Source organism: Tyto alba, unplaced genomic scaffold (assembly GCF_018691265.1).
Source record: "Tyto alba isolate M040663 unplaced genomic scaffold, T.alba_DEE_v4.0 Super-Scaffold_16, whole genome shotgun sequence".
Taxonomy (NCBI): Eukaryota; Metazoa; Chordata; class Aves; order Strigiformes; family Tytonidae; genus Tyto; species Tyto alba.
Genome location: NW_024881278.1, coordinates 3,430,851 through 3,451,080, shown reverse-complemented (window position 1 = coordinate 3,451,080; position 20,230 = coordinate 3,430,851). Strand labels below are relative to the sequence as shown.

General features: G+C 39.5%; 1 protein-coding gene across 7 annotated transcripts in view; it reads left to right on the top strand.

The window, feature by feature from the left end:
- The window catches only part of PLCB4 (phospholipase C beta 4), a 214,192-nt gene that overhangs the window by 114,681 nt on the left and 79,281 nt on the right, over positions 1-20,230 (top strand). For 6 of the 7 annotated variants that reach the window (XM_042789626.1, XM_042789629.1, XM_042789627.1 and 3 more), the window contains exons 2-6: positions 4,527-4,627; positions 8,714-8,794; positions 9,097-9,156; positions 10,473-10,616; positions 20,075-20,154. In XM_042789626.1, the coding sequence (XP_042645560.1) occupies positions 4,544-4,627; positions 8,714-8,794; positions 9,097-9,156; positions 10,473-10,616; positions 20,075-20,154 (449 nt within the window). In that variant the 5' untranslated portion in view covers positions 4,527-4,543. Of the gene's footprint in view, positions 1-1,435; positions 1,454-4,526; positions 4,628-8,713; positions 8,795-9,096; positions 9,157-10,472; positions 10,617-20,074; positions 20,155-20,230 lie in introns of those variants that run through there. The other variant, XM_042789625.1, reaches the window with a different exon arrangement.

The window sequence follows — 20,230 nt, the reverse complement described above, 5'->3', positions numbered from 1 at the left end:
CTGTGGGTTAGTTTAGAATATCGCCTCTTTCCCCAAACATTTGTCTGCTTTGTATTAACAGAATCCTTTCCTCCTCCTGTTCAGCCACACCTTGTCCTTCTTTTGGTCAAAGAATGAAAAAACCCGGAATTTATAGGCCCTCCACCCCCAGCCCCCCCAGGTTTAGCTTAGTACAGCCAAGCTTACAAAAAAGAGGGAGAATTCTGTGTTAAATAATGCTATTCTGGATATGGTTAATTGTGCATCTTTACTCTTTGGGTACTCCAGGTGAATCAAAAGGTGCTTTTTTTTCATGTGATCCAAATGGTTTCTTCAAACATATAGCAGTGTTGAAAGGATGGGAGATAGCTCAAAAGGCATTTAACTGCTGCGCTTGGGAGACTTCACCTACTTCTTCCTTGTGGTCATGGGTTAAGTCATGAAGTGTATTTTATGTAGGTGTTCTTTCCGATTTTGTTAGTGTTGTGTATTCAGAGGCATTCTTGTACTTTCAGATCCCTAAATCAGTGAGAAGATTTTTATTTTAATTTTTAAAGGCTGTTTAAAAGTTTTACGATTAAAATGTTACTGTCCTTAAATTTAGTTCCTAAATCTTTCTCTCCAAGTGGAATCTTCACAGATTTGATTGTTATTAAATTCCTTTAATGAGAGTAATTCTTGATTCTCATCATAGTGAGGGTATATGCCTGCATATATTTGCAACTGCATGAGTATTAGAATGTCATGGTTTTTCGGGTTTGGTGGGTGGGTGGGCTTGTTTTTGTTTCTTACTTTCTTTGAACTGCTTAAAACTTTACAAAGTTTAACAAAGGTCCAAAGAGTGACAGGGGAGTATATTGTATTTTACTTTGGTGATCTTAAAAGCTAACAGGGTGGCAGACCAGATTTTTGAGAGGAGGGTAAGAAATGTGAGGGACTGAAAAGAGCTTTTTCTAAAGGCAGAGAGAGTTTTCCTCACCTTCTGCACAGCTGCCAAAGCATATGGCTTAAAAATCTTGTTTGTTACAATTAATCTGACTCCTTGCTACATGTACTCAAGCCATCTTTCCCTCACACTTCATCTATCTCAGTTCATCTGTGAACTGTATTGACCTGAGAGAGAGCAGAGCTAGAGAAGAGATTGGTAAAATGGTAAACAGCAATGAGCTTGAGTCCCTGAGACAGAACTTGATTGCTTGATAAATTACGAGCAATCAAGTGTGTTTTCTTGCAGCTAAATGCAAGGTGTTATGCAAATAAGGAGACAGACTGTAGTTCTCGTTTGTGTGACAGAGGGCTGTGCTGGGCTACTGTGTCCTGGTCCAGAACCCTCACTTCAGAAAGGCAGCTGGAAAAGTGGAGAGGGCTCAGGCTGACTCTCAGATTGGAAAAATGTGCATTGCAGCAGAAACTGAAGAGCTCGATCTAGTTAATTTATCAGCAATGAAGTAACGAGACGACTTCATCATACTGTGTGAGTACCCAGACAAGGAGAAGATATCCGTAAAGGAGGGAATTTTACAGAGCTGTATTTTTGTGACTGGATGATGAACTCAAAGTTCAGATTGTTAACAAAGTGCATGTTTGTGGCACTAAGGTAATTAGTGTTTCTGAAAAATAAGTGTCTATTCAAGCACTGTTTACATCCAGGATTCAGAGTGTCAGATGCTGGATGGAATGTTATGACCTCTCTTCTACAAGAGTTCAGAGCAGTTGCAGAGCTTGTAGGTTTTAAAATCTGTGTCTGAATGGGGTTGAATGTCAATAAAAAAGGGTAAAGGCCATGTGTATAGGCTAGGGCCTGTGGAAGAGTACTCTTCACAGTCTTAGAAATGTCACCACATTTCTTATGTTTTAGCACAGAATGCATCTGCTGTCCCCAGAAGGACCTCACGTGCTGGCAGCATGTATTGCTGCATGAACTACCTGTTGTATTTTAAATAACTTTTCTTCTTGGGAACATTCTGATAGTAAAAGTCATTTAAACAGATAAAGGAATGGTCAATATGCTATAAAAAATGGAGTGTTTCTCACTTTAGGTGTGTATTTTAAATTTCCTTTAAAATTAAGTGATATTTTTCTAAGACCTTTGAGGATTTGTTGTATAGCATGGGATTTTGTTGGTGCTGGTTTCAGCTTTGCCATTAACAGAGCCTGTGAAGTCAGAAAACGGGCTTTCCAAAACTATGTTTCTCTAAATGTGGCTCTGCTCTAAGAACGAGCACTACGTTTCCAAGGTTCTGTGATTATACTGAGCTACTGTGTGAAGCCTGTGAGCTGTATAGAACAAGATGCCATCGTGCTACTGCAATGGGATGGCAATCTTATTATGCAGCTTCCTCTCTGGAATGAGAAAGAAGCAGCTCTATGCTGATCTAAACTGGAAGAGTCCCTAAAATTTTAAGTGTATTTATTTAAAAAAAAAAAAAAAAAATCAATGATTTGGCACGTTCCCTGAAAGAATCTCAAAACATCTCATGGTCCTCATGAGGAAGGTATTATTACTCTTTTATGGAGAGGTAAGAGCCAAATGCAGAGGTCTGACAAAAAGAAAAGGGGACTTTTGGTAAGGTACTAAATGTAGCTGATCACTTCTTGGCCCTAGTTCCTTGGACTCTATTTTATTCAAAGCATCTCTTTATCACAAAAAAAAAAAAAAAAAAAACAAAAAAATCCAGATAAGTAGTTTTAAATATTGTTTAACCTCTTTTTCTAAATTGGAGAGTACAGATATGTTATTTTGAGTTTTCATCCCATTTTCAACAATAGTGAACACTTAATGGTGATACATGTATATATATATAACTGTCAAGTTGTATTTTTGATAGTTCTGGAGAATTAATTCATTTATCTTATTCTTAAGGCTTTAGAAATACGGTATGTGTTTTTGATATTCATATATCAGTGACCAAAAAAGGGCAGGAGATAGAGATGGGAAGCGTCAAAATATATTTTGCATTTTTTTCAGTAGTAAGGTTATTTTTTTCAGTAGAAAACTGTCGAAAGTAAAGCCAGTGTTAGACAGAGTCTTTTGACAGTATCCTCTGAGTCCTTTTGTTTTTTTTTCTTGTTAGAACATTTTTGATACAAATGAAAATGAGAGAGGAGGAGGATGGTACAAAATTCCATTTATTTATTTATTTATTTATTTTAGCACTTGCATCTCTTCTGGGTTTAAATTTCAGTCAAGGTAGACATTTCTAAGAACATTATGGAAGCATTGTTACCTAATTGGTAATACTTCAAGCTGTGATGCAGTTGTGACAGGCATAAACACGACAAAGATGGCTTGCACAGACCGTCATGCTCTCCCTTCAATTTTGTGTATGCTTTTTATTCTTCCCACTTTGACAAACTTGCCTGGGCTGGGCACCTGTGTTGTAGCTGAGGAAGAACTGATTACACTTCGCCCGGTGTCGTGCCGGTGGAGGCTGTCCGTGGTAGGTGAACGCTGTCACTTGCCCGAGGAGGGCCGGGGCGAGCAGACGAGCCAGCACGGGGGAAGGCGGCGTTCGCCTGCGAGGCAGGCAGTGGTGTGGGAGGTCCGATTGCGGTGACCGTGTGCTGTGTCGATCCTCGACGTGCTGTTTTACAGAATGGTTCGCTGACACCTGCGAGTCAGTCTTATCTTACTGCTGCCACGTGTATTCCCTCTCGTGCAAGACATTCTGGGCCAGTGTATAAAGGAATAACCAAGAAACCGCGTGCCCTAGGTAGCATTAGTAAGCAGGAACAATGCAGATGCTCTTTACTTCAGATAAAATGAGCTTCGGTGTTTCAGAGCAGGTAGTTGGGACGTTTTCTAGTGTAAAGCAGCATAACCTAGAAGGCACCAAGGTGTTAGAAAGGATACTGAATAATTCGGTAGTCTTTATTGTAAGGTCCGTATGTTATGACTTCTGTATTATATTCTAAATTAACAGTTCTGTTCACATTCCTGCACTTTCAGAAATGCACAATATTACTACCTAATTTTATTGAATGCTCTGTATCCCTAAACAGTATTTCTCCCAATGAATTTTGACCTATATATTATCCATAACTTGAGTTATGGATAAAATACCACTGAAAATACCCAGGACTTAATTTAATATAAATGGATTTTGAAATACAAAACACAGAGGTAAAACGTGCTTTGCCTACAACTTTGAATGTTAAAAAAATAAAGTTTGTTTATGTAGAATATGATGTTTTCCTGTAAAAAAGAAGCACTCGCATATGTTACAGGTTGTGGTATTCTGTGTCACCTACGGCTGTGTTAATCCCAGCCTCATTATACTCTAGAAGTGTTGTAGCAGGTATTTAAGCTAAAGCAACATTCCAGTGCAAGTGTTTTTTCAAATAATTAAGTTCAGGCTCATTTTACAAGTATTTTTCATTTTAAAGGTACAAATCAAAAATATTCTTACGAGGAAAACTCTTGATTTGGAGATGCACTGTGACTTTCTGATACTTCTGTGTGAAAGGAAAAGCTAAAAGTCAGTCTTTTTCCTGCTTAGAATTTGAAATAGTCCTTGTTGAACTCTGCTTTTTTCATTCTGTTTCAGGTTTTTCTTCTATAATCATGGCAAAACCGTATGAATTTAACTGGCAGAAGCCAGTTCCCTCTTTTATGCAAGATGGAGCTGTGTTTGATAGATATGAAGAGGTAAGAGGCCAGTTGCATTTCATTTGCTATTCTCTTTTGAATATGTAGATGTTACAGAATATTTCATATTTTGCTTTCATTGTACGCAAATAAACTTTCAAATAACTCTACAAATGTGTGTGGGGAGGAAATTTCAACAGACTTTATTGCTATATGGATTTTTGCTCTTAAAACAAATAACTTTAAAATATATTTAATCCCTCTGGTTTGAAATAAGCCCTGAGGAAGATAAAGGGAGATTTACAACTGTAACATCTGTAATGTGCATAAAGCTCTCATCTTTGCAGATTATTTATAAAGCGTATTACTGAACAAAGTGAATCCTTCCATTTTTTGTACATTTATCGACTGGGGGTGGGGTGGGAAAATAAGTTGGTTTTTAATGTATAAACTGAAGACCTGTGTCTCACAAGGGAAAGTAAGAGAACGGAAAACGCTTATATTCTGATTCAAATGCATCATTTGAGATCTGGAGTGGTTTTATCTACTTTAGACAATCAGGCTGTACTCTATCTGAAATATGATTACTGATCCTGCTTTCAGCTGTGCTTTAATCCAAATTTATTAAAGGAATGCAAAACAGGACATTTTACACAAACAGCTGAAATAAAGTACCTTATACTCAGCATCGATATGCCTGTGAGAATAATTTCATCAGGGTCTATTTTTAATCCTGTTTGGACAGGAGATCTCTAAAAGTTGAAGGTATCTCATTGAGTGCCTTCAGGGTTATTAGTGTTTTCCTCTTACCTTTTGAAATGTAAGTTAGAGGTACTTTTTATCATGAGGTCTGCAAAGATAAGGATAGTTGGTTTACTCTGTATTTTCAGTTTTGGGGACAGATAAACTATGAAGATACTAGTGGACACTGAATTCCTTAGAAAGGAGGTTCATAAAAGCTTTATTTTTCTTTAGCAAATATTGCTCAGCCTGTGAGGACCCAAGTGAGGGGGTATGGCCCATGGTTGTTCTCTTGCGCCTTAAGTGAGAAACAGAGAATGTGCAGTTAAAGAAAATAGTTTAAGTGCTCAAATTTTGGTGCGAGATTGAGAATGCTCGGTGAGGTGCCCGAGTCCTTAATGTAGTGATAGGGAGAATGAGACATCTCAAAATGTCATGCTTTTGCCCTGCAGGTGGGTGTACTTAGCAGGCATCTGTGCCGGACTAGATAATGCTGGGCAGCAGATGTGGGTGAGATGGTAGCACCGTGAGTCTTGATTGTTGCAGCTGAATTTACTGCCCTCCAAAACTCTGTAGGGAGAGAGAGAGTCCTACTTGTCACCTGTGGAGCAAAATGTTGTTTGTCCACCCCCATGACATTCTCGAGCTGCATTGCTTGCTGCAAGTTTTGCTACAGTTTACTCTAGGTTTGCTACGGTACAGTTGGAAGCCCAGTTGATTTTCTTGAAGGACACTCTTCTGGAAACATGAAAAGGCTTTCACTTTGGTAACTGACTGTATATTTTATCTGCAGTTTTACAGGAATCATCAAGGGCTGTAAAAAAAGCAGTGACTCAGAAGTTAAGACCTGTAGCCTGTAAACAGTGAGCACTTGATGGTGTGGTTGTTTGATATTATCAGTTTTATGATATACGTAGGCTATTATTTATTTGTGTTGTGGTAGTAACTGGATAGCCTACCCAAGAGAGGGACCACTGTTTTAGAAATACCATGCAAACATAGCAGGATTCAACCCCTATACTATAGAGCTTGCAGTTTTCAAGAAAAATGTTTCAGATCTAGGCTTCCAATTTTCATGGAAATTCTGTGCTTAATTACCCACCCTAACAGAAAGGTCATGTTGGAGAAAAGGGAAATGGTAAGTGAACTGATGTCATGTAGCAGGTCAGCTCAGAACTGGGGCTCAGGAATCCTGGTACAGCGTCTGAGTGACTGAACAGCTCTAGCTCAGCATGAGAGGTCTTTTATGTGCCCAAGTTTCACTGAGTGGCTAAAAAAATCTCGGTCATCATCATATGGAGCAGTGTCCTGATCCATCTTTTGCTGATAGATGAGTCCCTTAATGAGAAGGATTACAAAAATATGGAAATGTACTTTGAGCCAAGCATTATCATGTTTGCTGAAAAGTCTGAGTCGAGAAGAGAGGTATCTCATCAGAGTATGGGAAATAAAAATCAGACATAATTAAGAATCTTTCTGATCGTGTTGCATCTACATGGTCTGATGGTAGGTGGTTTTTTTTACCATACATGAAGACAAATTGCAGAAAGAGTAATTAGGTGAGTAGAGTCAGGGCTGGGGTGGAACATCAACATGAGTGCAGTTTACAGAGGGACATTTGTGCAGCAACATTTTTGGTATATCAAGAGCTTTTTGATAGATGGAGACACAGTAAATGACATAAAAATTGCCTGCCTTTTACTGTGTGAGTAATCTTTCTGGGAAACACAAGAGACACTCCTTTTGATTGGTAGCTAGCTGCATTTTTATATAGAACAGGAGTCCGAGGGCTGTAAAACTGGTAAATCTGAGGTGTCTGGCAACAAGTAGGTTTCATGAGGGACTAGCGCTAGGGTGAAAGGAGGAAAATAGAAGTTATGGTGAAGAAAGGTGGGCAGAGCTGTGCATGCTGGAAACTCATGCATAGTGCTGTTGGCTCAGGCTGAGCTGCAGCAGCTTTATACTTTCTGCCTCAGCTTCCCTGCCTGTAAAACTAACATAGTTGTTGCTTCTTGGATGGAAAAGTGCAGTGTGTCAGTCCTTAAAACCTGTAAATCTCATTCGAAGACCTAAAATGTTGTCCAGAAGTGGTCGGCACCATTCAATAATGTATCCAGGGAAAAGGAGCAGTTATTCCAAACACAGTGTATCCCCTTTGGCTGTGCTAACCTAGGAGGGCTTGAGGTCAGTTACGCAACTGTGGATCCGGGAACTTGCTTGCCTTCATGCCCCGTGCCAAGTCAGGATAAGACCTGGCTGGAGTGTGACCGTTCCTTAGCCCGCCTGATGCCCTCAGTCCTTGGCAGAGGCCCAAAAGGCACCCGTGGCTGCCCCGCGATGTCCTGCACCCCGGGTCAGGTTGGGGGGCCACCTCGGAGTAACCCAGTGAGAACAAACTGGCCTGGGTAGACTCGCTGACCCAAAAGGACGCTCCATGGATTTGAGGGCGTTGGAGGTTTTCCTGGCTTTGTTACTTAAGTTCCAATCGTCCCGTGTGCAAGAGTCTGAAAAGAGCTGAGTATGTGCATGTGCTTGCTGCCCTCGCTGTAGGCACAGGAGAGGACGTGGCATTTCAGAAAGACACCTCAGTCTTTAACATAGAAGAAAGCACTGATCTCTGAAACAGTAAGCAGTGCTGTAGCCTGCACACGTGCTTGTTGGTTTTCAATTAAGGAAGTCAGGAAGTCCTGGATCCTTTTTTTTCTTTAAAAAGTGATTGATTCTGCAGAGTTATCCTGCATTTCAGCTTAAATTATGATGCGTTAGGGTCATAAATGTAGAGGTGTGTAGAGGAAATCTCTTTTTTAATTCGGCTAATCTGATGTTTTGCCTTGTCTGGTCTCTCTTGTATGCCCTTCTCGCTTGATTTCTCTACAAGTCAATATCCTTCAAACCCTACTTCCCAGATACTCTGGCTACAAAATGCTGGTGGCATGCTTACTGTCACAGCCTAACAGAAAAGTGCTTCCCAAGTTCAGAATGTTAAAATGAAATGTGGTCATTTGATCCTGAAGGTAGTTTGGCAAATTACATATTTTTAACCTCCACCTAGTTTGAAGCATTCAATTTTCAATAGTTTTTTTGAAGTTCTGTTTCATTAAGGTTTTTCATTAGGTAAGAACCACAGTTTTTATTAAACAAAATAAAACTTCATAGTTACAAAGAAGTAGGAAAATGTTAATTAAGTGCATCCTGATGTCTCAAATGGCAGCAAAAAGTCAAATCATTAAAAACGATCATTTTTTAAAAGCCTACCTCCTAGATTTCTGATTGCTTTGGGAATAGAAAATTCTCCAGAAGGATATTTGGGAAGAAATGTAACAATCTTTTATTTTTGAACAATAAATATATTTATGACGTTTATCAAACTGACTAAAATAATGGTCTGTATTTTCTTTTCTATAGGAATCTTTTGTCTTTGAAAGCAACTGTCTCTTCCAAGTGGATGAATTTGGCTTTTTTCTGAGCTGGAAAAGTGAAGGAAAGGTACATTACAATTATATCAGGAATATATATTAGATATTATTGCACTTGGTTTATATTCTGGCTAGTTTTTAAAAATACAAAATATTGTGTTTATTTACAAAACTAGCCTTAGTCCTCTTCTTTTAGAATGGACAGAAGTGAAGTATTTAAGAGGGAATTAACTGATATAAAATGGAAATATACTGCTTAGTGTCAATTAACAGTGTTTGCAAATAAGCTTCATTATTTGTTTTTCCTGCAATTCCTAATGGAGCCATGTGACAACAGACCTTTGAACTTGTACCTTTTTTTTGCCATTTCAGGAAGGACAGGTATTAGAATGCTCCCTGATCAACAGTGTTCGTTTTGGAGCTGTACCAAAGGTACTCCATAGTTAGTTTATAATCTTCATTTAAGCAAAGAATATTTAAACTGAAGGTGATATCCAGGACGAAGTTCATTTCTTTAAAAAATAACCAGCAACACAGCTTTTATTTTGCAATTGCAGATTAAAATCTTAAGTTTTAAAGTCAAGTAATTTGGTATGATTACAATGGGAAGGTTCTGTCATCTGGTCTTTCTGATGTAGTATAGTGCTCAGCTTTCAGAGCGTGATAAAAGCTGAAGAAGAGACATTATCAGGAGTTTTTAATTAATTTGTAACAGTGTATTGTGATACTTGTTTCAGGGATCTGGAAAAAAATGTTTCGTATTAAAAAATTTGTACCCATCTATTTAAAATTTGTTGTGTCTTCTTGCTCCATTGACATAAAACGTAGAGAGTTTTGTTTGCATCCTTCTTTATACAGTCAGATTGCCAGAGAGAGTAGCTAGTCACTGTCTGCTGTTTTTGAAGAACATTAACAGAAGTACTAACTTAGGAGTTCTGGAGAAACCCAAAACTTTGGAAATATTTTCAGTGGTGTTCTCCAGAAGGAATACGTAAAATTTTCTGAAGTGAATTGTGGGCCTTCTTCCTCCAAGCCTTTTAGTTTAGAAGATTTGTTGTGAAGCAAGATATCTGTTAACACCTCTGCATTTCCACTTTCATGTGTTAAGTGTTTCTGTGTTAACTGTAGATAACTATCTCTTAGTAGTTCTCTTGGGAATCCATAGACTAAAATCTTTCCCCCATAGAGAAGGGGTATGAGAAGTGGTGGTGCAGAGAACCCTATGCTTCATGTGCTGACCAATATGCTTCAGACTTCACCTCTGTCTTTGCATAGGTAATTTGCTCTTTATGCCCATTAAATCTATAGCCCTTGACCCTCAGCAGGGATACCAGCTTATATGACATGTCGTTAAGAAACAGCCAGGAAGTCACACAGATCATAACTCTCAGTACCTATGGACTTAACTAGATTGGAGTAATTTACTTGGAGTTTAATACTGTTCCTCTATTTCCAGTCCTTGGAGTGACTATTTTTTTTCTTTTTAGTGATGAAAATATATGTAATTTCTAATTTAACTTTCTAAAATATCTTTAAAGTACTTTATTTACTTCTGAGTTCTCACAATCATGTTTCCAACTGTTAGAATATGTTGCTTTTCAGGTTTACACACAGTAATTCTAAGTGAAAGCACGCATTTAAGATGATTGGCAAAGGTTTAAAGGTATTAATGTATACGGAGATAGAAATGCATCTTTACCATAACAAAGTATTGCAGATGTAACAAAGTTATTTATTCTGTTTAACAGGATCCCAAAATACTAACTGCACTTGAGGCTGTTGGAAAATCAGAAAATGAGTTGGAAGGACGGATAGTATGTGTTTGCAGTGGCACAGATCTGGTGAACATCAGCTTCACTTTCATGGTAGCGGAAAACACAGAAATAGCCAAGGTATTTCACAATTAAACAGTGTGTGGGAGTTAAAAAAAAAAAAAAAAAAAAAGGGATAGCTCCTCAGCAGTACTTGATTGTTTTTCCTGAGTAAGTCAGCCTCCTTGGCTGACTGAAATACCTGTTTGTTTGTTGTCTGCTGCCGCACTCTGAAAAAGGACAGCAAACGTCCATTCGGAGCATTCTGTAACATGTCTGTGTGCCACGGTGCAAGGAAATAGTGACTTTGTCAGCCTCTGCATGGTGATTTATCAAAAGTAGACACCAAGACCATTAAATATAGGACACAGCATTCCCTCAGCTGTTTAGAATCTCCGTGTGGGGCTTGTACAGCAGACTATATGATGATTATACAGTGGATCTGTAACACATGGGGGTGCTGATGGGAAGTGCAATTGCTTTCATTTTCCTGGTGGATGGAGCTCAGTCCTCCAAAATTTTCTTCAGCGATAACCTAATTGTATTTTGTGGTTTATATTACTTGAAAAAACAAAAGCAGGAAAGAAAATTCTCTACAGCTAAGGGGATTCCAGTGTACCCAGGTTCTTTTCTGTTTCCCGTTGACATGGAACACTCTTAAGAAAACAATGGTGCTTTTTTACACGTCATCTTTCCTGAGAGCTTAAGATTGCAGTTCACAATGCAAGTTCTGTGGCTCCACCAGGCCTGGTACTCGATCTATCTGCTGTAAACTGCTCTGAGCAACTTGATCCAGAGTTCTGATAGCATGCTGCTAGTTTAAATTCAAGGTACTTTAAAAACATATTTTTTGCTTTTTTTTTTTTTTTTCTGATTGTGAGTACTTACAGCGTATTATAATCTGTTTTGCCTGTGAGAAAACACTGAATAGTGATCAGTAACACACACCTGCTAAATCCCCTCCTTTAAAACTGAGTGTCTGTTTGCTGAATGCAGCATCACTAAATCCCTTGGCAGACCTGGCTGATTTTTCATTGCTTTGGATCCATACCTCTTTAAACACTGGCAGTACTGAGTAAACATCATGGTAGGAGAAATACTTGTATATCTTGCATGGGTACACTAAATTGATTTTACTGTGTGTATTTTCATCAGGCTTTCAGGGAAATAACATGCCACAGTTATGTTTTGAAAACATTTAAGAAGCAAAGAAAAGGAGATGCTGGCAGCATTCACTTTTATACTTAATCCAACAGTGTCTCTGATTTATTCTGAAAACAGAAAGTTGGAGTTAAGTTTCTTAGCCACCTTAGATCTCAATAAACTGTGTTAGATGAACTGCTTGGTGAGGAGTGTGCTGGCAAGTCACATTGACTGTCACAACAGGTAAGGTAATTATAAGGTCTAAAAGATCTACTGCTTCATTAACCACCCAGATGCTTACCCAGAATGGTGTGTCATGCTGCAGTCAGCTTGTGGGTGGGCTCTGAGAGGCCCATAAATGTGAGATTCCCGTCTTTCCACCAAAATATATATCCAGAACTTGTCAACAGTGGTGATCCACCTGATTTGATATGGTTGGGGAACAAGGCAGAGGGTAAAATAGATCAAACCAAAACCAATGTAGAGCTTCCTAAATTGCCTTCACTGGGGATTTAAGCATATGGGCAGTAATTTGGCCTGTACTATGTTGACCTCCCATATGTGGTAAGTACATCAACGTGCTACTATACTTCTGTGCTAAAATAAAATTTCCTAGAACTTAACCTGCACATAGAGCTGTTCCTGCTTAATTCATCCTGTTTTGTTCATGAGAACACATCTTTCTTCTGGGACATATTAAATCTCCTCTAGAAGAAGTGAATCTTTGCATGGCCTTACGTAGCTATGCAGCTGCTAACTGCAGTTTAAAATAGACCTTGATTTAATCCATATTCAAAAGTAAGCCCCCCCTGTGAAATGACAGGGGCAAGAGTTTGAACAAAAAGGGGCAATGATTATAGCTTAAGCAGCCCAGATATGTGTAAGGGATGCATCTGTAGTCATTTCTGCCGTTTCCCGCCCTGTTGCCATGAGGAAGGTGAGCATTACTTGCTGCAGATGTTTTGTCCATTCCTCAGATAAACCAAGGTCAGGATTGGCCAGCACCTTATTGGGATACTTTAAAACAAGGGAACTTAGTGACAGATCCAGATGCAAAAGCCCAGAACCTTTCTGCCCAGAAAGAAGGCTTAAAGGTGTTCTGCTTCTGTGGACAATAATTTACAGTTGGAAAAGAAGTAATTGTTACTCACTGAAGGCTGAATTGTAGTGGAACTGAGTAACCATGGCAAAGAAGAGAATTAATGCACATTCCTGGCTTCTTCAGGCTGCCCGTGTAAGGAGTGCTATTGGTGGGAAGCAGATTGTGCCAGGCCCTGTAGGACCAGGAGGCAGAGTTGAGGGGACAGTCCCCGAGGCGTGCCCCGGCTGTGGCAGGGGGACATGCACAGAGCTGCTGCCCACCGTGGGCAGTGGTGGACCGACCCCCCCGGGCAGGGAGCCCTCTTCCTCATCCCAGCCCGTCCGTTGTGATCTGTCCTCACCTCTGCACTGGGGCAGCCCCACTTTCTTCTGCCTCTCGGGGCGATGCGCTCAACAGGTCTGGCCAAGGCACTGCTGAGCTCCAAGTATAGCTGTTCCAACAAGAAGAGTGTGTTTATTATCTCTCCACTTGTCTCCAAGCTCCGACTCTGGTATTTACATTCTATCTACTTAAATTTTATTGGTGTTTTCAGCTGAGAAATTGGTTTTTGTTTCCACTCTTAAAACAACCACAAAATAGGGTGTACTCTGTCTCTGATTGCAAGCAGCTGTCATGGTCCACTGCTAAAGCAACTCCACTCTGGTAGTAGAGAGTGACTGTAAAAGGTGGAATTTAAAATCTAATGTTTGGAATCCTGATTAAATCAGGTTATAAAAATTACTGTGAGATAAAATTAAAGTACACACACACACATATTAGAAGTGTTGAGCGTATGTGTGTATTTCGCTTTCTGTACTTCCCAGATGGACTTTCTGTGACCTAGTAATCTGATAATCTACTTTCCTCAATCTAGGACATTTGAAAAGGCCAGTGAGTATTTGAGAGCAAATTTCCTTAGTGCAGGAGCAATGTAGTGCTGATGTGGGGCCCTAGCGTGTGGCCCGTAGGCTGCCTGTCCAACCTTGGCTTAAGTTCAATAAAGCTGTTGTAGTTCAGCAATCAAATCTGGACTTACTGTCTTCTTTGCTCATCTGCTTCAGCAATGCATTAAAGAGTTTTAAATTAAAAGATTAATCTAAGTCAAGTCAGCTCTTTTTACATTCTTTAATATTACTGCATATCAGGGGTAAATTTGTCCTGACAGTTGTTCTTTCCCAGATCCAGCTGTGTTGTTGGGAAGGACCATCTCTCCAGCTGATAGTTTTTGTCCTTCTGCCAGAAAGTACTGTTCCCACTGCCCTGCTGGCAGAGGACTTTATGTGAACACTCGAAATTCACTTAAAGAAAGAGCCATAGCATTAAGCAGCTCATGTTGGCTATTTAGGGGTTAAGCTCACACCAGTGTTTAAGATAACCTTGCTCTGGAAAGTGCTGATACACACCATTCCTCTGGCAGCAGGTAGAGAGACGGGAGCAGCCACAGGGGAGACAGGGTGGGAAGGAAAGTGGAGTAACCTTTTGCACTGGCGTAGCTGGATTTTCTAGAAAATAGATATTTTCTACAGGTGTGTTACTCACCGAGACAGGGAATCCCACATTGATGGCTAACCCGTGAGGCACCAGAATGAATAGCACGTGCTGAAATGCTTTATTACTCATATGCTGACAAACACCATAAAGGTAAAATGCAAGCTTTATCATACAGCTAATAATACTGTGGCATTGAAGATGCCTGCAGTTGAAAGCATTTCATTTTGACATTCTTAAACTTCTCAGCTTTTCAGTTCAAACAGTATTTTTCATTTTAGGTTTTTTTTGTTTTGTTTAAAATGGTTAAGTGGACCACCATGTTTTTTGTAAGGTGAAGCACTTCAGGCTGATCATTTCTGTCGCTGTTTCTCCTATGTGGCTCTTTTTGACTTGCAAAAAAATTCTGTTTCAGTTAACCCTGATTTTTTTTTTTTTTTTTCCATTAAGCAGGCTATTAAATATTTGCCCAAATAGTTGCCCAAAGGAGGGCAACTAGAAGGTAGCAGAAGATTCCAATGGGAATATCCCACAGACACGTTACAAAAAACATTCTGTTTTCCTGTAGCTTTGGTTTGTTTGATGTTTCAAAGCAGAACTTTCCAAGAAACCTGAAGAACATACTTGAACAGAACTCTAGAAGTCTGCCGCTGTTCTGTGTCCCATTATGTCAGTATATGGCTTATGTCTCATAGCCTGTGTGATAAACATTTCTAAACTGTGGCTGTCTTAAATATATGATTACTGCTTACATCTTCAGATAGCCCTGTGCCAAGTATGTAATGCCATGTTGTCTGGAGAAACCTTCATATCCTAGCCAGCCTGCAGTTAAGTGTCTGTGCTTTCAATCTGCTTGCTTTTCTGCTTTTTCGTGTTGTTTCTTGGCTCCGCCACTGCGGAATTATCAGTAAATCGAAAATTTCAGCCCTGGTTCTCCATAGCCAGGAGGTCGATTTCACTGTATAAAGCTCCACTATGTTTGTCTTAGTTTATACACAAAACAGCCAAAGTGACTTTTCCAGCCACATTGAGAGTAGACCCCTCCAGTGCTGGAAAGGCACTGGAGTGGGGTGGAAGGCTTTGTTGAAGGGTGGTAGCAGGCTGGACACATCAGGCAACTCCCAATACGGAGTGTTTGTGTGAGCCACCGCTTCCCTGATGAAATACTTGAAAGTCAGAAGAGTCCCTTTCATCTTTGTAACACAATTTTCCCAGCAATATCCTGCAAGGCTGTGCTGCAGGTGGACAGGTAGGGGTTAGGTTTTACACCATCACTAGCCTGGTCTCCTTGCTTTTGCTGCCTTCACATTAGAAGCAGGGTGGTTTTCATAGCACAGAAATCATTTGCGAGCCATTGGCGTTGAGAGAAGAGGGACATCTGCTGCTCACAGCACCGCTGAACGAGGGCCCGGTACCGGGCAGTCCGGCCAGGCCAACTCTGGCTTGGGGAGAGTTGGGAAGCATCGTTCTAGGCTCCCTGGGCTTCCTGAAATTTCAAGTTCTCAAGCCCTTGACTTTGATAGCCGGTCACAGGCACTGAATACTGAAATCAGAGGGCAGTGCCTCCTTGCCTCCCCGGCTTTCCCCCCGCTTGGATTAAGTAGAGTGCAGCTGCGGAGAGATTGCACTGAAAAAGCGAAGGTAGAATCTCAAGAGGTCTGGGTAATACTGACCTCATCTGTAAATAAGCCATGGATGACCTTGTTTAGAATTTCATGAGCTGGAGGTTACAGTGATTTTTAGCCTGTCATAATTTTTGCCCTTTTTAACCCTCTGCAATGAAAAGTCGATGGCTAAAAGAGAGCTGAGAGGTCAAATTTATCTGTGCGCCCTGCCAGTGCTGCCTGTGTTTCGTCGATGAACCCCATCTAACACAAGGTCAGTAAGTGCCTCAAAAGCATTTGAGTGCTACAGCCAAAGCTGAGAGTGCTTCTTCAATCAGTTTTTCTTGTACCTTCTCCTTATAGAGATATTTGACAATGTTGGGTCTTGTTAGAGGAAAACAACACAGTTGCTTATTCCAGCCTGTAGTGTACTTAGATTTTGGCCTCTTGTGCAAACCTAAGGGTCTGTGTTTAAGGTGTTCTTGTCTTTATTTTGTTTCTTTTCATGGTGGTTGTTTCTCTGGGGCTAGGTAGCAGGACCCAGATTCCTCTTTTATAGGAATCAGGAATAATTCCTCATGTATAGAGAGCCATTCAGAATTGACATTGACAGATTAAAGGTACTGAGTTATATTTTGAAAATCAGAAAATACTTAGCACTAGCATCTGTAAGAATGAGGCAAATCTTGTATTTCTATCAAAAACATTTGGTAAATCTACTTTCTGTAAGACCCAAGTGAAGTGTTTCCTGTCTGCCTCACTTCAGAATTTCATCTTGCTGTAGGATTTTCCATCTTTGGAGAGGTAGTGATTGGGAAATGCTGAGCACGGAAGAAGAGAATTGAGGATCTTTATTCCTTTTTACTTACATAGGTTTACAGGTCTTTCGGCTTCGTCTGTAAAATAAGGAGTGCTGTCATAGCATACAAGCAAGGCTGTTGCCATATTCTTTGTAGCATGTTAGCTGAGAAAAGTCTGAGCTCCTCTTTGATCCCTCCCACAAGGTCATCAGACAAGTCTACATTAAATCCGGGAATGGTTTGTTGTAAGGAAAACAATATATTGCCAGCTTGACATTTGTCAGAGTATCCAGGCTTTGGATGTTTTGTGAATATCTGTGCACTGGATCACAGTGCCTTAAAAGTGATTATGAAGATAGTTGTTATTTGGAGACTGTTCTGGCTCAGAAGGTCAGAAAGTTTGAATGTGTTGCACTGAGCCTGTGTATTATTCTATGGATGAGGAAATTTTTGCGTCTTCTGTCATTTTGCTTCTGTGTAGTAGACTCATAATCCAGAAGCATTTCTTTTTTGACTCAGCTCTCTTACTCCTTGTTGATTTGGGGCCAGCTGGTAACTGTGGGAAATATCTGACGAAACACTCCAGAAACTGCTTTAGCCCCCAACTGAAGTACAGGCAGCCAGATGCTACACTGTCGTGCAGCTGTGTGGTGTGGAACAGGCAAATGTGTCTCTCCAACTGCCATGTCTTGCCCAGGGGACATCGTGCCAATGTAAAGATGATTCATACATGGACAGAAACTCTGAGGTTACTCCCTTGTTTGGTGCCAGCAGAGGTGTGATGCTTTTGTGGCTTATCAGTGTTTGGCCGTAGTTCTGTGCTCTTTTGGTGTAAGAGAATGCAGTTCCTGATTTGGCATCTCTGTCAGGAAAGGGCATTATCATTGAAAAAGGATTAGGGAGTCCACTGAAGTGGGAATCATCAGCACATCTCCTGCGAAGAAATTACTTGGTAAGTGGTTAATGTATTGATTTCTCTCCATACTTGTTTTGTTGCTTTTTTTTTTTTTTTTTTTCCCTAGCAATGTTCCTTTTTGGCAGCTGTTCTCAAGGTACAGAAGTAACTTCATAAGCGAGTGTTGAGTAACTTTACTTTTAAATGTTAGATTTTTGTTACATCTGGTGTAGCTGCAATCTGTTGCCTTCAAATCAGAATGGATCTCTGTGTGTTTATTTCCTATTGAAATGGTGATATTGCCAGTACTGCACCAATGGCATTTTTTAGCAGAAAAAAAAAAAAAAAAAAAATGGGACTTTGGAAAGGCTGAAGCTTATTGACAACGTGCGTTTTATGTAACTTAATTTTGCAAGGTTTTTTTTTTGTTTGTTTGCAGTGCATATGCCATTTTACTGTATGGATCAGTGTTGAAAGGTTGGGGAGCTTTTAAGGGACTACAAACTAATACAGATCGTACGAGGATAAATTTTTGTATAGCTGTGTCAGTGTTAATGCAGCAATAATGTTACATTCTACTGCTTAGAAAAAAAAACAAAACAAAACAACAAAAAAAAAAAAAACACAACCAAAGCAAAACAAGAACAACAACAAAAAAAACACAACCAAAAAAACCAAACAAATCATAAAACCCCAAACACAGGTAGTTGATGATAGTTGAATTTGGACAGTTCTAGGAGATTGAAATATATGTAAGACTTGTTCAGGCATTTACCCTGAAATTATTGCAAGCCCTATTCCTGTATCATCTTAGGTGAGGGAACACTTGTAGGAAAAAGTGTTTCCTAAGTCTGTCAGTGGCTTCCAGTTATATAAGTACTAATAAATAATATTATCTCTCCCCATGAACCCTTATTGCTTTATATCCCTAGCCAATACATCCATACTATGACTACTGAGTCATCTTATTCATGCAGTTGAGAAGAAACAAATGGGAGGGCAGACTGTTACTGGTGGGTTGTTTTCAAGCACAAACACACACCCAAGAAAACCCTAAATGCTAGTTTTCCTCATAAGTCAGACTTAAGTTTTCAAATGGTTCTCAGATACACACTTACTGTATTTGTATGCATATTTTATATAGTACTTCTTAAAAAGGTAATTCTAAAAGGAATATTTAAATATTAATAAATGGCTACTTTTCCTAAAGGAAATAAATTTAAAATAAATTTAAAATAAATTTAAAAGATCCATTTTTAAGGGGATATGATTAAAAATTTCTTGTTTAAAAAGAAGTTTGTGATGTGTTTGTAATGTGTCTGAGTACAAGGGCCTGCTTAAATGTGTTTATCTGTGGAATTTTGACACCTCAGGCCTTGTTTTAGCCCATAGGGATTTACTGTCTGCTGTTTACAATATGCCATTTTCCAAAGAGATTAGTATTCCTCCTATATAAGTGATGATTTTTTTAAACTGTTTTGCAGATGTACAGCTTTCATTCATGAAAAGAAAAATATACTTATCCGCATCTATTTATAAGTGTCAAATTCTGGATCCTGCCCAAGTCAGTTAAAGCTGCGTGCACAGAATTTGGCCAGTAGCAAGAAGCTTCTTTATTCATAAGGTTGATGTTAAGCAGTGGACCAAATCCTGTCTCAGTTCCACCAGTGTAAATTATCTGTTGAGTAATCCTGGCATTACAATGGCATAATTGAGATCAAACTTGGCTTGTAGTGCAGTCGTTTTATTTTCTTCCTGTAGCTTTATCCTGCCAGGATTCTTGCTGAAATCAATGAGTGTTCATGTTAGGGCCTAATCCTTAAGCTTCTATAGAGTACGGCAAAGTCTAGGGACAAGCTATAGTGGAAAAATAGATCCATAAGAAGGAATTGCATAAGTAAGTGCTGTAATGCTGTTGTTGGCTGAAAGTCACCCCAGTGATTACTGGAACGTTTTGCTTTTTAAGGATGAAAGCAAGCAGGACTTGAATATGTAGCAGGGTGTTAGATGAGGTCAGCATCACAGAATAATTGTTGTGCCTCCCTGCGGTTTGCTCCAGCTTATTAATATTTTGTTTCATTCCCTTTCTAAAACTGGACCAGTTAAATATGTCATCGCATTCTGTATAATGTTGCTTAGTAATAGCTAATATTGCCAGTCGCAATTGAAAGGGAGGCATATGTTTATACAGGCTATAAATAGAAGGCTTAATAAATCAATCAATGGACCGCTTGCCTTTGCTGGCAATAAGCTCTTTTAATAGCACCACTGTTGCTACACGTAGTACATGGGAGAATGGAAAGCACAATCACTTTGTTTAGTGAAGGATGAAATGGTAATGGGTAAAATGTGGCTGGGCTTTTCCGTGATGCTGTTACATGCTGTGAAGTGGGCAGTTTTCCTCAGCTCAGGTTATTAACACTAGCCATAGCTGCAAGGAAGAGCAGCCTTTCCCCAAGACAAACTTTCCGACTTTTTCTCTCTTCAGTTTTCCTAATTGGGTGTTTCTGTATTTTTGTGTTTTTCAGCAATGGGTAGAAGGGCTTGGATCCATCATACATAACTTTAGAGCTAACAATGTCAGTCCAATGACATGTCTCAAGAAACAGTAAGTTTCTTTCCTCCCTCTTCTCCTTTATTTTTCTGCCCTTATATTTTCCTTCTTGGAATTTAAGAAAAAATAA